General features: G+C 38.8%; 1 protein-coding gene across 1 annotated transcript in view; it reads left to right on the top strand.

Moving 5' to 3' along the window:
• csmd2 (CUB and Sushi multiple domains 2) overlaps window positions 1-21297 on the top strand; it is a 302201-nt gene that overhangs the window by 179220 nt on the left and 101684 nt on the right. Inside the window, exons 19-23 of the mRNA XM_037693663.1 lie at window positions 903-1091; window positions 2408-2577; window positions 2699-2855; window positions 3001-3192; window positions 9435-9561. Coding sequence (XP_037549591.1) covers window positions 903-1091; window positions 2408-2577; window positions 2699-2855; window positions 3001-3192; window positions 9435-9561 — 835 coding nt within the window. The remainder of the gene's footprint in view (window positions 1-902; window positions 1092-2407; window positions 2578-2698; window positions 2856-3000; window positions 3193-9434; window positions 9562-21297) is intronic.

Here is a 21297-nt window from a genome sequence, read left to right as displayed (position 1 = left end):
CCCCCCCAGACACACACACGCACACATATATATGTATATATATATATATATATAATATAAACACTCCATATCTCCATATTCATGCTCAATAACACAGGTAGAACATTTCAACAAAATTGTCAGGTCCTCTGGATGATTTCTTTGCCATCCAGAAACCATCAAGAAATGGTACCGTCTTTACCATAAATAAACCGTTCAGAGTATCTGACTTAACTTTGTTGGATTCCATGTCTTCATTAGTACATCTTTGGCACCATCATGTTCATGTTCTGCAGAGAGTGGTGAAGGCTGCACAGAAGACTGTTGGAGTCAGCCTCCCCACCATCACATATATCTACACCTCCAGATACAGGAAGAGAGCCACCTGCATCATGAATGACCCCACTCACCCAGCACACACACACACACACACACACACACAAACACACTTTTTGCCCTGCTCCCCTCAGGCAGGAGGTTGCAGAGCATTAAATGTAGAATCACTAGACTGAGGAACAGCTTCTACCCTGAGGCTGTTAGACTCATACCAGAAAAATCATTGTAATGCCACTTTAATTGGTGATATGTCACTTACTCTCAGTTGCTGATTATCCATGCTGCTGATTTCTTGCCTTTAAGCTGCTGTATTCATACCCATCTGCTCACAACAGACTCATGTTTAGGTTGCTGTTTAATACACCATATTATATTAAATTATTATTAGCATATATCTTAATTCCTTGTATACTGCTTTTTTTATTTTATATTCTTGCTATTTTTGTGTGTAACTAGGACCTTGAGTACACAATTTCGTTCCACCTCATATACCATATGTGATGTGAATGACAATAAAGAACCTTGAACCTTCATGTGGCAGTAGATGCTCTTATGTGTTTTCATGCTTTTCTGCGTCTGTTTTTCAGAGTATGATTTGGAGCCTTGCGAGGATCCTGGAATCCCACCCTACAGTACCAGAAAAGGCCTTCAGTATGGAGTCGGCGATGCTCTCATCTTTTCTTGCTTCCCAGGTTACAGGCTCGAGGGTCCGGCGCGGGTGGTATGCTTAGGCGGCAGGAGGCGAGTGTGGAGCTCCCCTCTGCCAAGGTGTGTTGGTAGGTGGTCACATGTTTTTTGGGCTTTTGTCATCCAACACCCTCCCCCACCCTCAACACCCGCCCCCAACCAAACACACACAGAGAACTCCCTGTCCTCTCAGCACGGGTCTCTTCACATACTTTCACAATTTAAGCAGTCCACGAAAAGCAGCGTGGTAGATTTATTTTTGTTTTTGTTATATCTCATTAACGTTCCTTTATACACCCACGTTTTGTCTCCTCATTGGATAGCTTCCCAGAGCCAGCTTGTGTGCGACTTTTTCCTAATTTTACAGGGCAGCAGTTTTAATGAGAGTGACATCAAAAAGCTGAAATGGGTTAATTATAGATGTAACTTCTTCCTAATGCATTTGAAAATGACAGGTCAAGATTTAGGTCAGATTGCTGATTTTATGACACAACAAACATTTACTGCTATTTTTATTTGTTGGCATGAAATGAAATTGGATGCCAATGGACATGATCATAGTTAAATGACAATTACCGACCTGCTTCTGTTTGTCATGTGCGCGCCTCACTGAAGTTTGCTGAAAGTACTGTTCAGATGTTTTGATGAATGAAAACTTTGAAAAGAACATTTAAATCTTAATACACATTAGTTTTCATTAAAGACACTGAAGGTATCAATTAGTTTCATGTTGCTTGTTTTAACACTTTAGTTAAGCTTACACTAGATCAATCAACTTTCACAAAAAAAAATTAAAAAATCATGTAAATAGCTTCCTTGTTGTGCTCATGTTTGTTGTCTGTACCTTTAGGCTGCCAGTTTGTAGTTTCTTGATGCCTCTGTCTCTTGATGGAATCTTTGAAGTATGACAGCGAAGAGACATTTCGATATTTTCACTTTTTTTACAGCATGCCCTATTTTAGAAACTTGCTACTTTTCCATCAACCCAGTCCTATCTTACCTTATTATACTGTCTGTGCTGCATTCATGGTGTTAAAAGCCAGACTACATTTGTGGTCATTTTAATTTTAGTAGCAATTTTGCCCTAGAAAATATTGTCAGTTTTTGACTTTTTCTCCCCCTTTATGTGACTCATGAATAGCAATTTTTGGATAGAGCTGAAATTACAGTTAATCATATTCAGATTGCAGTGTGATTATGATGATGTGCCACTCAACATTCAGGTACAGTCAGTGACCATAGTCTTCTCCCCATCACCTCTCCCCTCTCCATGTGCATGACAGCATGAATAAATACACTTTGAGTTTCAAGCATATAGCGATTGACATGTCCTCTGCTCCCTCCAACACCACTTCTCCCTCTGTCTGTCTCCGCCTGGATCTCCGCTCCCTCTCTTTTTCTCTAGCTGAATGTGGCTCATCCGTGACTGGCATGCAAGGGGTGCTGCTCTCACCCAACTACCCTGGTTACTACGGCAACAACCACGAATGCATCTACTCTATCCAGACACAGCCAGGCAAAGGCATTCAGCTACGAGCACGGGACTTTAGGCTGGAGGAGGATGATGTGCTCAAAGTAAGCTGGTTGTGGAAGATGTCTCCTGTGCAAATGTTTTGCAGCCTTGTTAGCATATAAGTGTTTGCACACTTGATGCTGCTTTTCTTTCATTCACTCTCCCTCAATCTCCACCTTCCAGGTCTTTGATGGCAGTAGCAGTAAGGCTCGTCTCCTGGGGGTGTATACAGGCAACGAGCTGCTGGACACAATCTTGAACTCCACCTCCAGCTCCATGTGGCTGGAGTTCATCAGCAATGCTGAAAATACCAGTAAAGGCTTTGAACTGCACTTTACTAGTAAGCAGCATCCTGTGTCTAAGACATAGAAGGAAGTTTTTATTCATTTTTTATTTTTATATATAACTTATTTTCCAACACTCTTTGCTGTTCTTCACATTCAATTTTCATTTTCTCTGCATTGTCTTTCACTCTTTTTTTAAAGGTTTTGAACTGGTTAAATGTGAAGATCCAGGTGTTCCCCAGTTTGGCTACAAGCGAGACGATAAGGGTCATTTTGCAGGGAGCACAGTGTCGTACAGCTGTGACCCAGGTTACACCCTGAAAGGGCCAGGGGTGCTCACCTGCCTGAGGGGAGAGCGGAGGGCCTGGGACAGCCCACTTCCATTATGCGTTGGTCAGTTTTTACTGGTTTTATCCCAGATGTACTTTTAATGTCTGATCATGATTCTAGTTTCTAAGTTTATGTAATTTTACATGTATATGAACAAAACCATCAGAAGAAAAAAAAGTAATTTTGTGTTAGCAAGTCTCGTCAATAAGTTATTTAAACACAACTTTAACTCTGCAGCATTTAAGCCTAATTGTATCAGATCAAATACAGTTCAGTAAATAGTAAAAATACAAATACAAAACGAAAGAAATTGATTGTGTATAAAAACTTATCCAACAGGAAGTTAAAATCCCCAACAGAAATTACCCAACCCTATAAAGTAAGATGAAATCAAAGCTTCTATTTATCTTAGGTCAGTAAACTATTACCTTTTCTTACATCACTACATTTTTTCTCTCTCTTTTATTTTAAATAAGGGAAAAATGTTGCCTTATGTTGCGTAATAGATCATCTTACAGTATTTAGCTGTGTTCTTTGGACTGTTATGCTCAATGCTAATCCAACCAGCTTTAAGTCTTTCTGACCCCGTTTCTCGTCTTAATGAAAATATTAATGATTCAGGTTCAGAAAAGCTTTGAGGTTTGTTGTATACGTACAGTATATCTTGTTTGGGGGGGAGGGGCTGTATTTTTTCATTTACCTTTATTTATCCAGGTAGTCTCATTGAGCCACGAGAACTCATTTTCAAGAGAGACCTGTTTAGGGAGCAGATGGTGGTTAAAGGCCTTGCTCATGGGCCCAGAGTGGGGCGAATGATTTTGTTTACTTGTTTCCTATTATAATTGTACAAAGTAAAACAACAGCTTAGTTTTCAGCATATCTGTATTTATTGTTAAATATAGATTACATAATAGTTTATTTTATTATTTATTACTTTATTATCATTATTTAATTTACCAAATTAATATTTCCATATAACAAAAACACTGAACACATGGGAACAAGGTTTAAAACTGTCCGTTTCTTTTGAGCATCTACACATTTCTATGAAAAGTTGAAAATACTGTAGATTCAAAAGACACTCATCTGGATTTTCATGTACTGGTTTAAATTTATTTCTTTGTTTCTTTGTTTGCTTATTTGTTTATTATCACTTGTTTCCACGAAGGGTTGATGCTCAAGTATTGTGTGTCTGTCTTTGTGCGTGTGTTCATATTTCTGTCAGTTAGCAAAACATGAACCACAGGACAGATTTATATTAGCTGGAAATGATTTCTGGGTGTACATCTCCAAGTGAATAACATTTGGAGTCAACATATTAAGATGGCCATAATAGCAATTAAACACTATCAAACACAAACTTGGCTATCCACACATCCATTTATTTATTTATTTTTCTGTTTTGCCTCTTTGGTCTGCAGCGAGCTGGGGCTTTTCTCCAGCAGTCACTGTCCAGGAGACGAGGTACACCCTGAACAGGTCTCCAGTCCATCACAGGGCCAAATGGAGACAAATGAGACAAACAACCAATCACACTCTCACTGACACTTAAGGGCCATTTAGAGTTCCCAGTTAGCCTAATGTGCATGTTTTTGGTCTGTGGGAGGAAACCAAAGTACCTGGAGAAAACCTGCACACTGGGAGGCAATCTCATTCCTGAGAGACAACTTTAACCACTGTTCTACTATGCCACTGCAAAACTAGCCATGATTTAGTATTTATTTTACAAAAACTGAGCTAAAACTTTTTTTTTTTTTTTCATAAAACAGTAATTTGGGCAGTTTTTAAAGCTAACAGTCAAAAATGAGAGACGTGGAGAAAAAAAAAAAAAAAAAATGTTTTTAGGATTTCTTTTTAACATCTACCAAGATGATTAAAATAATATCACTCACCATCCTGGTAAAACGATACACAGGATGTTTTTTGCGGGGGTGAAACAACAAGCCCCCCGCTGGATAAAATGTAATCCCCCCCCCCCCCCCCCACACACACACAACACACACCGTGCCATGATTTTTAGTAAAGATTACATTTTAGCAGCTGGGATACGTTTACATGAGAATGTGCTTCTGTCATAAGCTGGAACATTTTAACAGTCTGGATGTTTAAACACTTGGAATAAAGCGAGCAGAGAGAGAAGGAAGGATAGAATGAAAATAGCATTACCTGCATCCTCTCACATGATATGAGCTGCAACACTGAGCTTTTTTTTTTTGTGTGTGTGTGGATGCAAAGTTAATAAGATGGTGATAATTTAACACACATTACAGTCCAACAATTTTCAGTCAGGTCATATGGACATTTTCTTTTTTTGTGTGCTGAAACGTTTCACCTTCCATCCAGAAGGCTTCATTAGTCAAGGAAACACACAACACAAAACTGATTCTTCCCCCAACAGCTTCCTCCAAAGTGGAACAAACCAGTTATGTTGGTGCTAAGATGGTCTCTTTGGCACGCCCCCTCCTCCGGTGCCGGCCCTCTTCCTCGTCGACAGTCATTTCAAACTGGTTCAAAACCACACACTTATCTTACTACAGTGCTTATCTAATATGTAGCCAAAATAGCATTTAGGTTTTCTTGCCCAACATGCATATTTTTCACATTAATGCGTGTAAATTAACTGTTTGTTATTTGATAGATAAGATTTAGAAAAGTGTCATTGTGCATCATCATACTCTAGACATTTGTCATAACTGAACAGCTTCATATAGACATAATATATTGAGAGAGAGAGAAACATGTCCCAGACAACTCAAACCTAGTGTGTAAGAGGAGAGACAGGAGGGACTATTATGAAAATATAAGTCCCTCTACAACATGTACCAACTGACAAATTGAGGAAGTGGCTGATGTCAACAAATTTAACTAGTGGCTAGAGAAGGCTGGACTGGGACTGGGGTCTACCATACAAGACGGGACCCCAGATGTAGGCCGCACAAAGACACCCCTGAGACAGTTCAGTACATGATAGCAGGCTGTAAGATCTATACATAGAATGCCATAACCATGTCACAGGAAAAAAAAAATGTACAGGAACATCTAGCTGAGTAAGGACAAGAGGTCCCACAGTCAAAGTGGAAGACTCTTCCAAAGGTGGTGGGGCATTGCAGGGCTAAGACACTGAAGAACCTTCAGATCAACACACACAAACAGATGATGTCCAACCAATTGAACACAGGAAGTGTCGAGGTAGTACGAGGTAGTGAGGATAGATTAGCACTTCAGAATAACTGTAACATCCCAAAGAAGGAGCACACGTATCTTGAGCAATGCAGTTGACTGAAAGACCTGACTGAAAGCCTCAGAGGTGTAAGTGGTCATCGACGCATCCTGCGCAGTGACCCCGAAACTGGAAAAATGGTTCAAACATATCACAGGAGCAACATCAGAGATCTCTGTTTGGAAGAACACAGTTCTAGGAATACTGCATAGAACTGTCAAGATCCCAGGCAGCTGGTAGGACCAAAGCTTGAAGTGATAACGCACCCGTCCTGGGGTGAGCATGGTGTTATATTGATATATACAATCTTGAAAGCTGACATTTGGAAAGATGCTTTTGGAAGGAAGAGAGTGAAAGGTTAAAGTCAATGAGTGACTTCCACTGCCATGGCAGCATTTACTGTATATTTATTTATTTTTCTTTGTGTCAAAATGCAAGATAAAAGAAATGCCTCAGTCTTTATTAATCTGACGGGAGCTAAACGTACCGGAGTCAAGTGTGAATTACCCCACTTGTGCCTCTCTGTAACACTTTGCGACAGAAATATGACACGGCACAAATCTGAAGTGCTGCAGTCATATTAAGAGGCAGGCTCCAACAGCGGGGGTGGGTAAATTTGACATATAATCAGCTGTTCAGAGGAGTATGACATATTGTGTAATTAAATAGGGAAAAAAAAAAAAAAAAAAAGCACTGGCCAACCGTTCCTCCTCCATGGTTCTAACTGCAGTAAATAGCTGCTGCACCTACTTCTTTTTTTTTTTTTTTTTTACATAACCAAATACATTATAAAAGTTAAATTAGAGACATTTGAGTCACAGCTCAGATATGCTTTTATTTATTTTTTTTTCACCATACTTAATCATACATAAATATTGTCAGCTGGTCCACCCACTGACATTTTCTTTAACACATTGCATGTATTTGTTTGCCCGAGAAGGCAATTTATGTCAAAACAACGAGGCATTAAAACGGTAACTGTAAACAGAATTTTGAGTTGCAGAACTGTTTTTCACAAGCTACAACTGCTGACAGTAGATGATGGCGAGGAGACGGTGTTCTCAGATGAAGTAAAATATCACATTTGTATGCTAACAAGTACATTAGTGCAATTAAATTCTTACTAGAACAACACTGACTGTTTGCAACGCTTGAGCATTTTTTGTCTGCCTTTCTTTACCACTGTCGTGTTTTAGACAGCCACTTCGTCTCTGTTCATTACCTGATAGTGTAAGGTATTTAAAATACCAATTGCGGTTACTTTGAAAGGTCGATGAAGCTAAAAATGCTCCTATTTTTTTTTGTGTTTGAAAACAGGTTTGTGAGATCTGCCCTTTTTTTTTTAAACTAACCCAAAAGTATATTCTTACATGAAAATGTGTTAAAGAATATGGCAAACATAAGAAGCTTAAAATTCAGCAATAAAAGGGAGGATTATCCTGCTTTTCTTTATTTTTGTTTCAACATATTCTTTAAACATTTAGATTGGAAGCAGAAAGACAAAGTTACTTTTTGGGGGCTAATATATTATAGGCCTTTTTTCATCATGAATTGAAAAGGGGATATTAGAAATACCATCCATACTGTGCATCCATCTGTGCATGTTGTGAGCAAAATAACTTAAAAAATAACTAAGTTGCTACCTTCCATTTTTGTGTACGACTACATCTGGGCATAAAAACGGTCCCTATCAAAAATTGGGTTATCACGTCAAAATCAAAGATGACCACCACCATAAATATACTGTATGTAAACCAAACCTCCCATAATTTAGTAAACTATAGTTTATGTAGTGCAGAAAAAGTATAGTTTCCTTAAATTATTGGGGTGGTCAGAGATTATTTTATGGTGGCCAGGGCCATCATTGGCCACCCCCTGGCACCACCACTGCACAGGTAGTGGATATAATTGCTCCATCTGCTTGACAGGATCTATCACTCTGTGCTGACTGGGACAATCAAAAATAATTAAAAAAATAAATAAATAAAAAAATTAAAATAAAAAATAATACATGTCTCCTTATACACAGTGCAACCAGCTTTATTACTTATTAATTCCTCTAATTATGTAGCCCATAAAAAAAAATAAAAATAAAAATAAAAAAATAAATGAAATAAACAGACAAAATAAATGGTAAGATAGATGCACTTTTTTTTTTCTCCCTTTCGTGTAAAACAAATCTTAAATGTGAAGGAAAAAACACAAGTAGAATGTTGTTTTTGTTTTGTTTTTCCTTTTTTTCTTTTCACCCGCATCCCCCACCCCAAAATGGAGGCAGTAATTGAAGAGACAGATTTTTTTTATTTTTTTTTATTCCAGACACAGAACATTTTTGATGGCAGTGTGTGTCACTTCATGTTCTTTTGGAACTTTTTTTCCTTAACAACTTGTCCTCGACTAGCTTGTTCTGACTCGTGTGTGTGTGTGCATGTGTGTGTGCGTGTGGGGGGTGGTGGGTGGTGGTGGTGATTGGTTGGTTAGCTTTCTGATCTATACACTAAACTTGAGCAATATGCTTATTCACTAAATGCCACCTCTACTTAAACTGTGATTCCATGTTTTGTTTTGCCTTTATCAGATGCCTGTCTTACTGTAATTGCACAGCTTTCTGATGATTTTGCATTCTGCTCTGTGCATACAGCATTATTTAAAAATAATGTATACTTTTTTTAAAGTAGTAATTATTCATGATGTCATGTTCAACAGCTAGCTTATTTCGAGACTGACAAGTTGATTGTTTTTTGTCATCCAGCAGGACATGCAGCTTTCTAAAACAAAACATGAGACCAGGATTCAGATCTATTTTGTTGTTGTTGTTGATTTCTGAACAAGATGTACATGCTTTGATGACTTCTCTGTCTCATTCAAAATGTGGATGAAAAAATGCTGATGTAGCACCTCACATTAATATAGACTCTTGTGTTTGTGTGTAATAATAATGAGAATAAAATGATCAGACACAGTTCTCTGGTTATACAATTGTAAAGTGTTATATACGTCAGCCTAGTTGTACTGTTTGTTTCTCCTTTTTACTCCTTGTCATTGTTAATATTATCTTACCATCTGTCTGTTTTCACTTCCTCAGCCGAATGTGGGGGGACCATCAAGGACGAGCCTTCCGGTCGTATCCTGTCTCCGGGCTACCCGGCTCCATATGAGCACAACCTGAACTGTGTTTGGACCATCGAGGCAACTCCAGGAAGCACCATAAGGTCTGAGCAAAAACTCCAGTTTATTTTATTATGACATTGTTTTTCTAGTAGATTTTTTGTTCCCCTCATTTACCACTTTTCAATATACTTTTAGTTTAGTACTCCATTCCATTCTGGAGACATATTCATCATTCTCTCAGGCTGCTGTGCAATCAGTCTTCACTGAGTTTGTCAGTAGCTGAGTTACAACAGGGTGGAAAGAAAACATGGCACCTCTGAGTCTAAAGTGTTCGCACTATGCTAAGTTCAGTGGCAATTTTAACCTCTTATTAGGGGTGATAAATTTTAACTCGACACCCGTGAAAAATTAAGAAACCAGGAAGCTTAGTTCACAAATTTTAGATTCACTGAAGTATTTAAAAAATATGGAATAAATGACACTCTTAAATGGGACTGTAAAATGTATGATTTCTTTACACAAATAAAAAGCAGGGTTGGGCCTGGTAAGTACTTGGATGCGAAACCGCCTGGGAATACCAGGTGCTGTAAGCTTTTGCACTTCTCAAAAATCACACAATGGGGTGCGTTTTTCAAGCCAAGAGCCATTTGTCAGTAGTGGGGGCTAAGCACCCCGAAAGGTAAGATCCTTTTGAGATTTGAGATTTTTGTTCTGTTACTTGAAAATTATTATGATTGAAATAATTGTTCGAAAAAAGGGGCAGATATAATAAGATTTTTTCTTCTTTCTGCTGCCTTTCATTTTAAATCTTTTGTATCTTTTTTTATATTCTTATGGAATTGTTTTGTACTTTTTTTAAATGAATAAACTTTATACCATACCATACCATCCTAAATTCGCCTCTGGCATAGTTCACAGTTTTAATCAAAATGGAGCAACAAAAAACAAAACAAACAAAACAAAAAAAAATGTTTGGGTCGGTTTGACAGGAAATGGTGTTTGATTTATCAAAGGTCTTAAATATGTATTTATTTTTTTATTTTTTTCTTCATGTAAGATGTGTCATGTCCTGATCAATAAGATACTTAACTTTTTAACAAAACCTTTTTTTTTTTTTTTTTTTACATAATATATTCATTCAACCTTTATTTAAACAGGTTAATCCCATTGAGCCTTGGGGGCTCATTTACAAGAGAGACTTGGATTTAACAAAGAATGATGACAATAGTAGACAATCATAAAAAAAAAAAAGCATACAAATTGAGAAGAACAAATACAAGAAGATGGGATAAAAAAAAAAACAGCTAGGTTGTAAATGTATGTATGTATGATCAATCTTATTGTATATATTGTATGTATGATATTAAAACTTCTCTGACTGATTTTAGCCTAAGTGCAAACTCAAAATTGCAATACATTTTAAATTAGCTGTGAGTAAAAATATTTAGACCATCCAATTCTGAAGTAGTTTTGCCCACTGAAAGAGTGGGCGTTTTAAAAGTGTTATATTTAAATAATATACTATCTGCTACTTCATGACAATACTTCATGATGAAGCGACAATAATATTTGTTGTAATAATCTTGATTGCTGAGATACCTAAAGATACTGCTCATAGAACTGTATTATTCAGCTAAGACCTACATTGTTTTATTCCTATTAATAAAAAAAGTTAATTATATATATATATATATATATATATATATATATACATACTGTACATCCATTATCTTCCACTTATTCCGAAGTCTCCCCAGCGTGCCCTGGGTCTTTCCCGGGGTCTCCTCCCAGTTGGACATGCCCAAAGCACCCCCCCTAGGGAGGCGCCCAGGGGCATCCTTACCAGATGCCCGAACCACCTATCGCTAACGGAGAGTCCAGCTACCCTGCGGAGAAAACTCATTTCACCCACCTGTATCCACAATCTCATTCTTTCGGTCACTACCCAGAGCTCATGAACATAGGTGAGGGTAGGAACGTAGACCGATCGGTAAACAGAGAGCTTTGCCTTAAAGCTCAGCTCTCTCTTCACCACAATGGACCAGTACAGAGTCCGCAATACTGCAGATGCTGCACCGATCCGTCTGTCAATCTTACGCTCCATTCTTCCCTCACTCGTGAACAAAACTCCGAGATACTTGAACTCCTCCTCTTTAGGCAGAACCTCACCCTTGACCTGAAGGGAGCAATCCACCCTTTTCCGGTTGAGGACCATGGCCTAAGATTTGGAGGTGCTGATTCTCATCCCAGCCGCTTCACACTTGCCTGCGAACCGCTCCAGTGAGAGCTGAAGATCACGGCACGATGATGCCAACAGGACCACATCATCTGCAAAGAGCAGAGATGGAATCCTGATGTCACCGAACCGGAAATCCTCCGCCAGTTGGCTGCACCGAGAAACTCTGTCCATAAAAGTTATGAACAGAATCAGTGACAAGGGGCAGCCCTGGCAGAGTCCAACTCCCATCCTGAAGGGGTCCGACTTACTGCCGGCAACGTGAACCAAACTCTCGCACCACTTTTTATAGGGACTGAACAGCCCATAACAACGGGCCTCCAATCCTATACTCACGGAGCACCCCCCACAGTGTACGCTGAGAAACACGGTCGAATGTCTTCTCCAAGTCCACAAAACACATGTAGACTGGATGGGCAAATCGCCATGACCCCTCAAGGACCCTAGTGAGGGTAAAGAGCTGATCCAGTGTTCCACCGCCAGGATGGAACCCACACTGTTCCTCCTCGATCTGAGGTTCGACCAACGATGGGACTCATTTCTCCAGTACCACTGAATAGACCTTTCCAGGGAGGCTGAGAGTGATGCCTCTATAATTGGAGCACACCTTCCGGTCCCCCTTTATGAAGAGGGGAACCACCACCCCAGTCTGATATTCCAGTGACACTGCCCCCGATGTCCACGCAACGTTGCAAAGGCGTGTCAGCCAAGACAGCCCCACAACATCCAGAGCCTTAAGGAAATTAGGGTGAATCTCATCCACTCTCGGATATATATATGTATATATATATATTCAACAATGCATAGAGACAAAAGCTCAGACAGCAGCAATTGTTAAAGATTATTAATGTGGTAGCAGCACTATTAGTATTTAGGACAACTGTCTTTGTTTTTATTTCTTCTAGGAAGCTTTTTATCTTTAGTTTACCGTTTGATTCACGTAATAAAAAATACATTTTAGTTTATTGATCTCTGCACTCTTTCATTTTGCATCATAGCATACAGCTTTGTATCAACTGTGTGAATTTATTCAGATGTTTTGCTCTCCCTTATTCTGCAATATTTGACATTCCCCCATCTCTCCTGGTTTATAGTTTAGGCTGATTTGTGCCTGCACTACCCCTGGCTCTCTGGCACAACTCTGTTAGGTATTCTCCATATCTGTGCCTTTGATCCTACGCACTCAATTCATAATTGAGAAGAATTTGCAATGCATTAGCCCAGGGATTTCTTGCATACTGGAAGATGCCGATGAAGACGGCACACAGCGAGCTGCACAGAGTTTACGTGAAAGCAGCAGTTGTGCGACAGCATCTAAAATGCCAGCTGACAGATCTGTCACGAGTTACTGATGATTGTAGAATATAGACAGGAAGCAGAGGGTGGAAAACTTGCACATGAAGATGATACAAGAGAAAATAAACAGTGTTGAAGAGGGAGGCAATGAGTCATTTTACTGATGGGACTACCAGTGGTCACAGCTGCACAAATCAAATGAGAAATCCTGATTTAGGATATTGAGATTCAGTTAAACAGATGTTGTTAAATGAGAAAAATATGTTGTAGAAATGGTGTACAGTTTTGATAAATACAGTATTCCGACAGTTAACATCAATGTTAGTGATTAATACTGAAAGACGGCCCAATATGATCCGGGTTTTAGCTTGATTATCTTTATCTTCATGCCTTTGGGACCATTATGTTACACAACAGCTGCAGCAAAACTTTTGACTGAAGGGTCCACAGTTTATGCCACAGCCTAATAGGAGACAACACTGTTCTGGTTTATCACCCATCTATTCAAACAAAAGTAGTAATGTTTTTCAATGATTTCTTACCAAGAACACAATGCTGTTTCTGTGTCCTTGTTGTCCCTTAGTGATAAATTATCCATCTCTTGAAAACAGTCAATCTCCTCAAAGAGTTTTCCCTCAAAAACAAGCACACTTGTTTCCAGTTCACCGCCTGTGCTTTGACTTGCAGTCGTCTTTGTCTGCTGCGTCTCTAGTGCACAGTCACAAAAATCTGGGCTGCATATGACTGTCTGCAGATGGGACCGGCAGACCCTCATGGACTGGCACACATACAATTTACATCACACAGACTTTACAGTTGAGTAGAAGGTCGAGCGAACCAATAACATTAATTCTGTCTTTTAGGGCTCAGTGGTTATTGTAGTGCTCTGAGACAACATCTATTGTGAATTATTGTTATATAAATTAAAATAATTCTCCTTCATGGCAGCACGGTGGCGCAACTGGTAGAGCTGCTGCCTCTCAGCGAGCAGGTCCCTGGTTCAAACCCCGGTCCAGGGGCCTTCTGGGTGGAGTTTGCATGTTCTCTCCGTGCATGCGTGGGTTTTCTCCGGGTACTCCAGTTTCCTCCCACAGACCAAAAACATGCATGTTAGGCTGATTGGTAACTCTAAATTGTCCCTAGGTGTGAGTGAGAGAGTGAATGGTTGTTTGTCTCTATGTGGCCCTGTGATGGACTTGCGACCCGTCCAGGGTGTACCCCGCCCCTCGCACAGTGATTGCTGGACATGGGCACCAGCGACCCCCGTGTAGTGAACCAGATGACCTCAAATCTACCAGATGGACAGAGACTGTTAGTTTCATTGATCTGAATTAGTCTGGGCCATCTGATGACTTTCTTTCTTGAATTAATCAAGCAGAAAAGACAATCCTCTATAATCATTACTGTTTTACAAATGTTTTAATAATCAATTGTGGTAGTTTCACTCAATGCTTATAGGTTGAAAAGAACTACTCATCTTTATTTTACATAAACAGTAAGTAATGATTTTTATTCCTCATTCCAAGAAGAAATCACCTGAATAAGCATCCCTTGATTTTCTGTCTGAAATGAGTCAAGTCGTAAGTATGTGAAAGGTTGGTTTTCGGTCAACTAAAATGTTTACCGAGAAAAATGTCATGTTTAAACTTTTTCAGAAGATTACCAAGAGTTGACTCCACGAAGTCTGCTGTTGCTGCAATAATCTTTTCTGTATGTGAAAACAAATTTCATTCTCTGACCTCGACTGTTGATAAACACCTTACGTCAAAACCACTCCTCTTTCTGGTCCTTCCACGAATCAGAAAGCTCTAAATTGAACAGGAAGTCGACCCAAATAAAATGTGGCAACTTCTCAGTTCATGTTAGATTCAGAGTGATATGGAGTTCCAGGATTGAGAGTTCTGGAGAACGTGAGAGTTCCAAGATTGAGAGTGCAGTCGGTTCTGAAAGCTTCAGAGCAATGAAGAATCCAGAGGTTTTTTGGGGATTATAATTCTGTTTTGAGCTAACCACGCACGACTCTCTGAAGGTTTGGTAGCTCTCGACGGAGACGCTGAAACGAGTCAGAAAGGAACTACTCCAAGGCTGATTCATCATCAACAGGTAGATGGTTCTATTTTGACCAAGTGTACCGTGAGAAGCTGAGATCGGACGGAGCGTGCAACTTCTGGTCAAACAGATTAAATTCCCTCACATATTTCCTCTGTAAGATAAATCTCAATTTAATCTTAAACTCTTCTCTCTCATAAATCAGTACAGATATTTTTAGAAATGTCTGAAGCAAAGTCCTCAAATCACCGCCGAGTGATTTGAAGTTCATTTTCTGTGAAACTGTCTGTTATTATTTTCATATTTTGCCAAATTAATGTAAATGTTTGATGTTAAACTTTGATTTTGAAAATAAATGATTCCATTCATTTGATGGGTCAAAGGTAATAACGTCTCTCGTTACATTTTGTGTTAAATTCAATGCACGGCATTACACAGTCAGAAAAATGAAGAACTCGTGAAAAGTATGCATAAATATATATCCATATATTTGTCATACAACAAGTGACACGTACCTCACGTGACTCACTACACCCGTGACACAAAAATGGAACAAACGGGTAAAGAAAATGGATGGATGGATGAATTCTCCTTCACATTTTTCAGATTTTGATCTAAAATTTGGCGAGTTAGGTGGTGAGACACATCTCCAACTAATACTTTGAGGTACCTGTGAAATCTGTTTTAGAAAATTGTCTCAAGCTCATGGAATCAACTATCCTGATGCATGCTCAATAATCCAGGTAGAAAAATCCAACAAAGTTCAATTTGGTCCTCTGGACATTCAAAAAAACAAAAAACAAAACAAAGCAAAAAAATCTAGAAACGTTTCGTCTCTCATCCGAGAGACTTCCTCTTCCTTGATTCCGCATGGAATCAACTCTTTCTTCCTGGTAGCAAAACATCTTATGAACCATTGGAGGCATTTTAACAAAACTCAAAGTAATCATTAGGTCTCTGAGTGAAACCGCTTAACATTTGGAGTCAGTTCAAGTAAAGATAATCTAAAAAAGGGGCTATTTTAAGGATATTTACCAACATTTTGGTGTGATAGTAGCTGAAAGTGAGTCACTATAACCCAGCACTTGGAGTTTGTATTCAATATTTTACGGCATATAAGTCGCTCCAGAGTATACTTCACATCAGTCAACAAAGTATCATGAAGAGGAAAAAAACCTATATAAGTTGCTTTGGCGTATAAGTCACATTTTATATGCGTCACCGCTGACCTGTCGCATTTATTATGCATTTTTTTAATGTTAAAAATGGCTTCATTTCTGCTGGGCGGCGCAGCACCATCCATCCATCGCAGCCGGAGTTGCTAGCTTTTCAGCGTTCTTTCACCTGCGCCAACTAAGTGAAGCGAGTGCGCACAGGAGGACTCGCTGTTGCAGTTCTTAGAAATTTAACAAGATCAACACTTACAGACAAGTATTTGTTTGCTCGACATTATAGCAAATGCATGTCTCAGTTTAACATTTTCTTAATACATGCACTTTAATAGTCAAAACAGTTTCATTTCGCCTGCGGCGCAGTGCCATCCATCCATCGCGGCCGGAGCTGCTAGTTCTCCAGCATTCTCCTGCCTGTACCAGCTGAGTGAAGCGAGCGTACATGAGAGGACTTCTTATTGCATTTCTTAGAAATTTAAAGAGTTAGTCAAAACTTGCGTTCTAAGTATGGAAAAAAAGGCTTAAATAAGTCGTATAAGTCGCAGCCCTGACAAATCTATGCAAAAAAACTGACTTGCCAGAAAACCCGGTACATTACATATATATATATATATATATATATATATTGCTTAACAATTGTGCTTAAAATTTTGTCCTTAACTAGTAAAGTCAACTCTAGTTGTCTCTTAGCAAAACATCACATGTTTATGGATCAGATTTTGGTGAAACGTTCAGCAAATAGTCATTGACTGCACATGTACAACTGATTACCTTTTAGAGTAACCTCACATAACGATGGCTGCAGCTACTCGACATTAGCAAACATCCCTTTATTCAGTAAAGTCCATTATTTTTGTATATTGATTGTGCAATTGTGGGGACAAAATTAATGCATATCCACAGTCACAGTTTGTTTAGGGGACTACACGTTTTGGCTTGTTCAAAGATGGCCATCTTATCTGCAATTTCGCATCTTTACTAGGGATGTGGCCGATCCGATCCAGTATCGGTATCGGCCTCCGATACCAGCATAATTTACGTATCGGATTTTTCCGATCCACCTGCCGATATTTCCAATTCATGATGCAAGTTGGCTTCAAACTATGGAATGGATTTCCTGAACGGCGGCGTGTCTTATGAACCCAGAGTAACAAGACCCGCCTCACATTCAGGAAATCCAGTTCAGAGTTTGCAGCCAGCTACAACGTGAGGACTGAGTTAGCAGCACTGTGGCTAACAGCTAACCAACTTTTCATCTAAACATGTCCGCTGTGTGGAAGTATTTTACACTAGAAACACCACAAAACAAGACAGCATCGTGCAATGTCTGCAGAGCAATAGCGCCACATTAAACCGCGGTAAAGTTAGTTTTATGATGGACATTTGAGCTCCGTGGCTTCAGCGGGGCGCTGCTCTTTGCTCAACCGGAAAGAGGCGACTCGACCCCGGCCAGCCGCGTCCAATCTGCCCCGCTCAGTCTGCCCGTCTCTGAGGAGGGACAGATTGAGCGCGGCTGCCCCAAATCAGGCTGCCTGCTTCGGATTGAACAAGAAGAAGACATCACTGAAACCACGGAGATCAAATGTTTACAGAGAAGTTGCTAAACTTCATCATAATTAATGACCAACAGCTATCAGTTGTAGAAAACGAAATATTTCACAGCTTGATACTTGCAGCCAAGATATAGTTTACCGTCCAGGAGATATTTATCAAACAACAGTAGACAATCATAATAAACATATGATTTGAAAATTATATTAAAAACAAAAACAGCTGCATTATAAAGTGATGTAAAATACTAAAAACAGGAGCATGCCTGTTGGTTTATGCCAGGTGTTTGAAGCCATTTAAAATTGTATTTTATTTAATTCATTTATTCATTCATTTAAAAGAAACACATTTAAAAAAAAATCATCAAAAAGAAAACATTGAATGAAAAGAGTGCATAAAGAAGAAAAACAATTCCTATATATGCCCCTTATTTAAAAAAAAATATATAAAATAACTTTAAACAATCACTTAAATTAATCACTTTAATATCCACTTTAAAACTAGGAATAAAAAATAAACATGTTTTGTGTTAACAGAATTTAATTCTAACTTTAAAACTTATCCAGCATTAATACAACTTACCTCAAGTTGCCTTTTTGGACATGCATGCATATATTTGTACACATTGTACTTGAGAGGAGATTATTACAGCCTCATATAAAATCAATGATGATCATGATATTGGAACTGGATCGGTATCGGCCAATATTAAAAGTTAAGTATCGGGATCGGATCGGAAGTAAAAAAAAAAAGTGGATCGGTGCATCCCTAATCTTTACCTGGCTTATTCTTTTTACAATCTTCCCTTTTTATCTGAATTGCACTGCTTACATGTTATTGCATCATTTATGTCACAGTAATTGAGCTGGACAAAGATTTCTTTGACCACGCTTTGCGTCGGTCAGGTGTCAAAGCAGCTCAGATGCTGCAGCCGTAGTGCCTTTTCAAAGCCGACTGTATGGATGTGTCTGCATCCCGATGAAGGATCCCGCAGGGCCGCACATACTGATGCGGTTAGCTCCCACCGTGACATTTCTACACATGATCACAGTCAGTTTCAAGAACTCAAGCAGCTGCAAGACTGTTTGTTCTACATCTTACATGACTCACCCCACACACATATCCATGCACGCCCACACATACTTAATTATTTATCATTTTCATGCACACATACACCTACTCTGAAGATGCCTCACAAGACTTGTGATTGCAGCAACACCGTTTTATATTCATATGAGAGAGTCTCAGCCCTCTCCATTTCTCTCTCTATTTCTCTCATATGAATACAAACTAGTTAAAGCAGAATCAAAAGAGATCTTAGAAATCTCTTCCGTCCTTCTCCTCTCCTTCTTATCTCCTTGCAGCATTTTCTTCTGACACTTGATTGAACTATTTTATCTTGTTAAAAGGTGACCAAGTGTAAAGGAGAGCCCTCAGCTGTAAATTTCAAAACATGACTTCCTGTGATACTTCAGAAAATTACTGCATGCATGGACAAAACATTTTCTTTCCTTTAAAGTGACTTTAAATAAATAATGAGGGGAAGAGAAACAGGAATTCCAGACCAGGAAGAATCAAAGCCGAAATTTTGAATATTCTGTTCTCCAAAACTTGCACACTCTTTTAGTTTGTATTTACAATTAAAAACAAGAAGTAGAAAACTTGTAACATTCATACCTCTTTTGAAGCACACCTAAATAACTTTTTCCTGTTTAGTTGCTTTAGGTTTCTCTGTTTTATTTTTTTTATTTATTTATTTTCTGGAGGGAGACACAGAGGCAGCAGTAGTCAGGGGGACAAATCAATGAAACAGGCCAACAAAACTGTAATCTTCAGTTGTTAACCAACAGTTAGTTTTGAAGGCATAAATACAAATACAAAGTACTATGGAAATACTGTACCATAATGTCCGGAATGTTGAGTACACCTGAATGTAAGCTGCACCTACTAAATAAAAATAAATAAATAAATAAAATTTGTACATATATTCATTCAACCTTTATTTATATAGTTTAGTCCCGTTGAGCATCAGGGCCTCATTTACAAGAGAGAGCTGAAGTCTCTGAAGTATAAATAAAATAATAATAGTAAAATTTGTACATATATATGCTGTGTATCTGTATAAGCCACAGGTGTCCATGTTGTAACATGAGATCATTGCACAGAAAAAAAAATAAACAAAAAAACAACAACAACTTTTAATTAAATACATATTGGTAATTCTGCACTCGCTCTTGCACAAGGCGGACACCTTTTCTCTCACTCCCCTGTTCTCCTCTTCTTTTGGCTTTTTTGCTCTCTGTCTGTGTCTTGGAGCTCCTGTTACACATGTTCCAAACAACAAGCACTATTATGGATCTGTTGAGTTGGACTTCCAATGCAATCAACAAAATCTTTTCAACAAATGACATGGTCCTGGAGAGCCCTCATGTCCCACTGAGACTCATGCTGCATGATATGTCATGGATGTGGGAGCTGATGTGTTTTTCCATTCTGTCTCAGGAAGACACCAAAGACATACATGTATAATTGGATTTATGATAACAAGTTTCCTGCTTTTTGGAATCTTATCAACATACAAAGAAGATGGCTGCAGCTAATCTGGCTCTCGTCAGGCTGCTTGCCTTGAAGGTTTGGTTTGTGCTACGAGTACGCAAAATCAGCTGATTTACAAGCTAAACCATAAGATTGAAGTGATTTGTGAGAATCACAGGCCACCTGCGGCTTCTAGGACTTGCCAACATGTTGGAGGCGACCTTGAAGGAGACTCATAGCATGGATCAGTGGAACACCAACAAATCTAGCTATTTTGGATCATAAGTACCAGCAGGACTCAAGGCTGACACACACAAAAAATAAAAAAGTCTGCCTGGAGAAATCAACAATTGTGGCAGGCCAACTATAACATTTCTCCCAGCACATGTCCGCTGTCCACATGTCTGAAGAATGTGAAGGAGAATTCATCCATCCATCCATTTTCTTTACCCGTTTGTTCCATTTTTGGGTCACGGGGGTCGCTGGTGCCCATTTTAATAAGGAAAAAAAAAAACTAAAACTTTGTCTTTGTCAACCCCCCCGGAACTTCTGTGCAGACTTATCAGAACTGTGGCCTATCTGGAAGTGCTTCATGGACAAATCTCACCATCTTGACATCAAATGTATATGTAATTGTGTTTATAAATGCGCTTGCTGGCAGAGTATTTTTGACGTCTTAAGTAGTGTCCTGATAGGACAAGATGTGAAGAGATCTTTTTTGTAATACCATTATCCATCCTCATGGCATTTTCCCTTTTTCTATCTAAAAAAAAATAAATAAAAATAAAATTCTGATAAAGGATAAGAGGCCCTGCTCTTGTAGCAGAAGCAATGTGCACTCTGTCCATCTTTCAGACAACTGTACGAACATAATCTCACTGTATCTCGGTACAGTGATACTAAAGGTTATTCTGATTGTTTTTCTGATTCTAACACACAGCAATAAGTACAGTATATATATATATATATATATATATATATATATATATATATATATA

The sequence above is a fragment of the Nematolebias whitei genome, chromosome 19, assembly GCF_014905685.2.
Source record: "Nematolebias whitei isolate Nwh7 chromosome 19, NemWhi1, whole genome shotgun sequence".
NCBI classification, from domain to species: Eukaryota; Metazoa; Chordata; class Actinopteri; order Cyprinodontiformes; family Rivulidae; genus Nematolebias; species Nematolebias whitei.
This window is presented reverse-complemented; position numbering and strand designations above follow the sequence as displayed.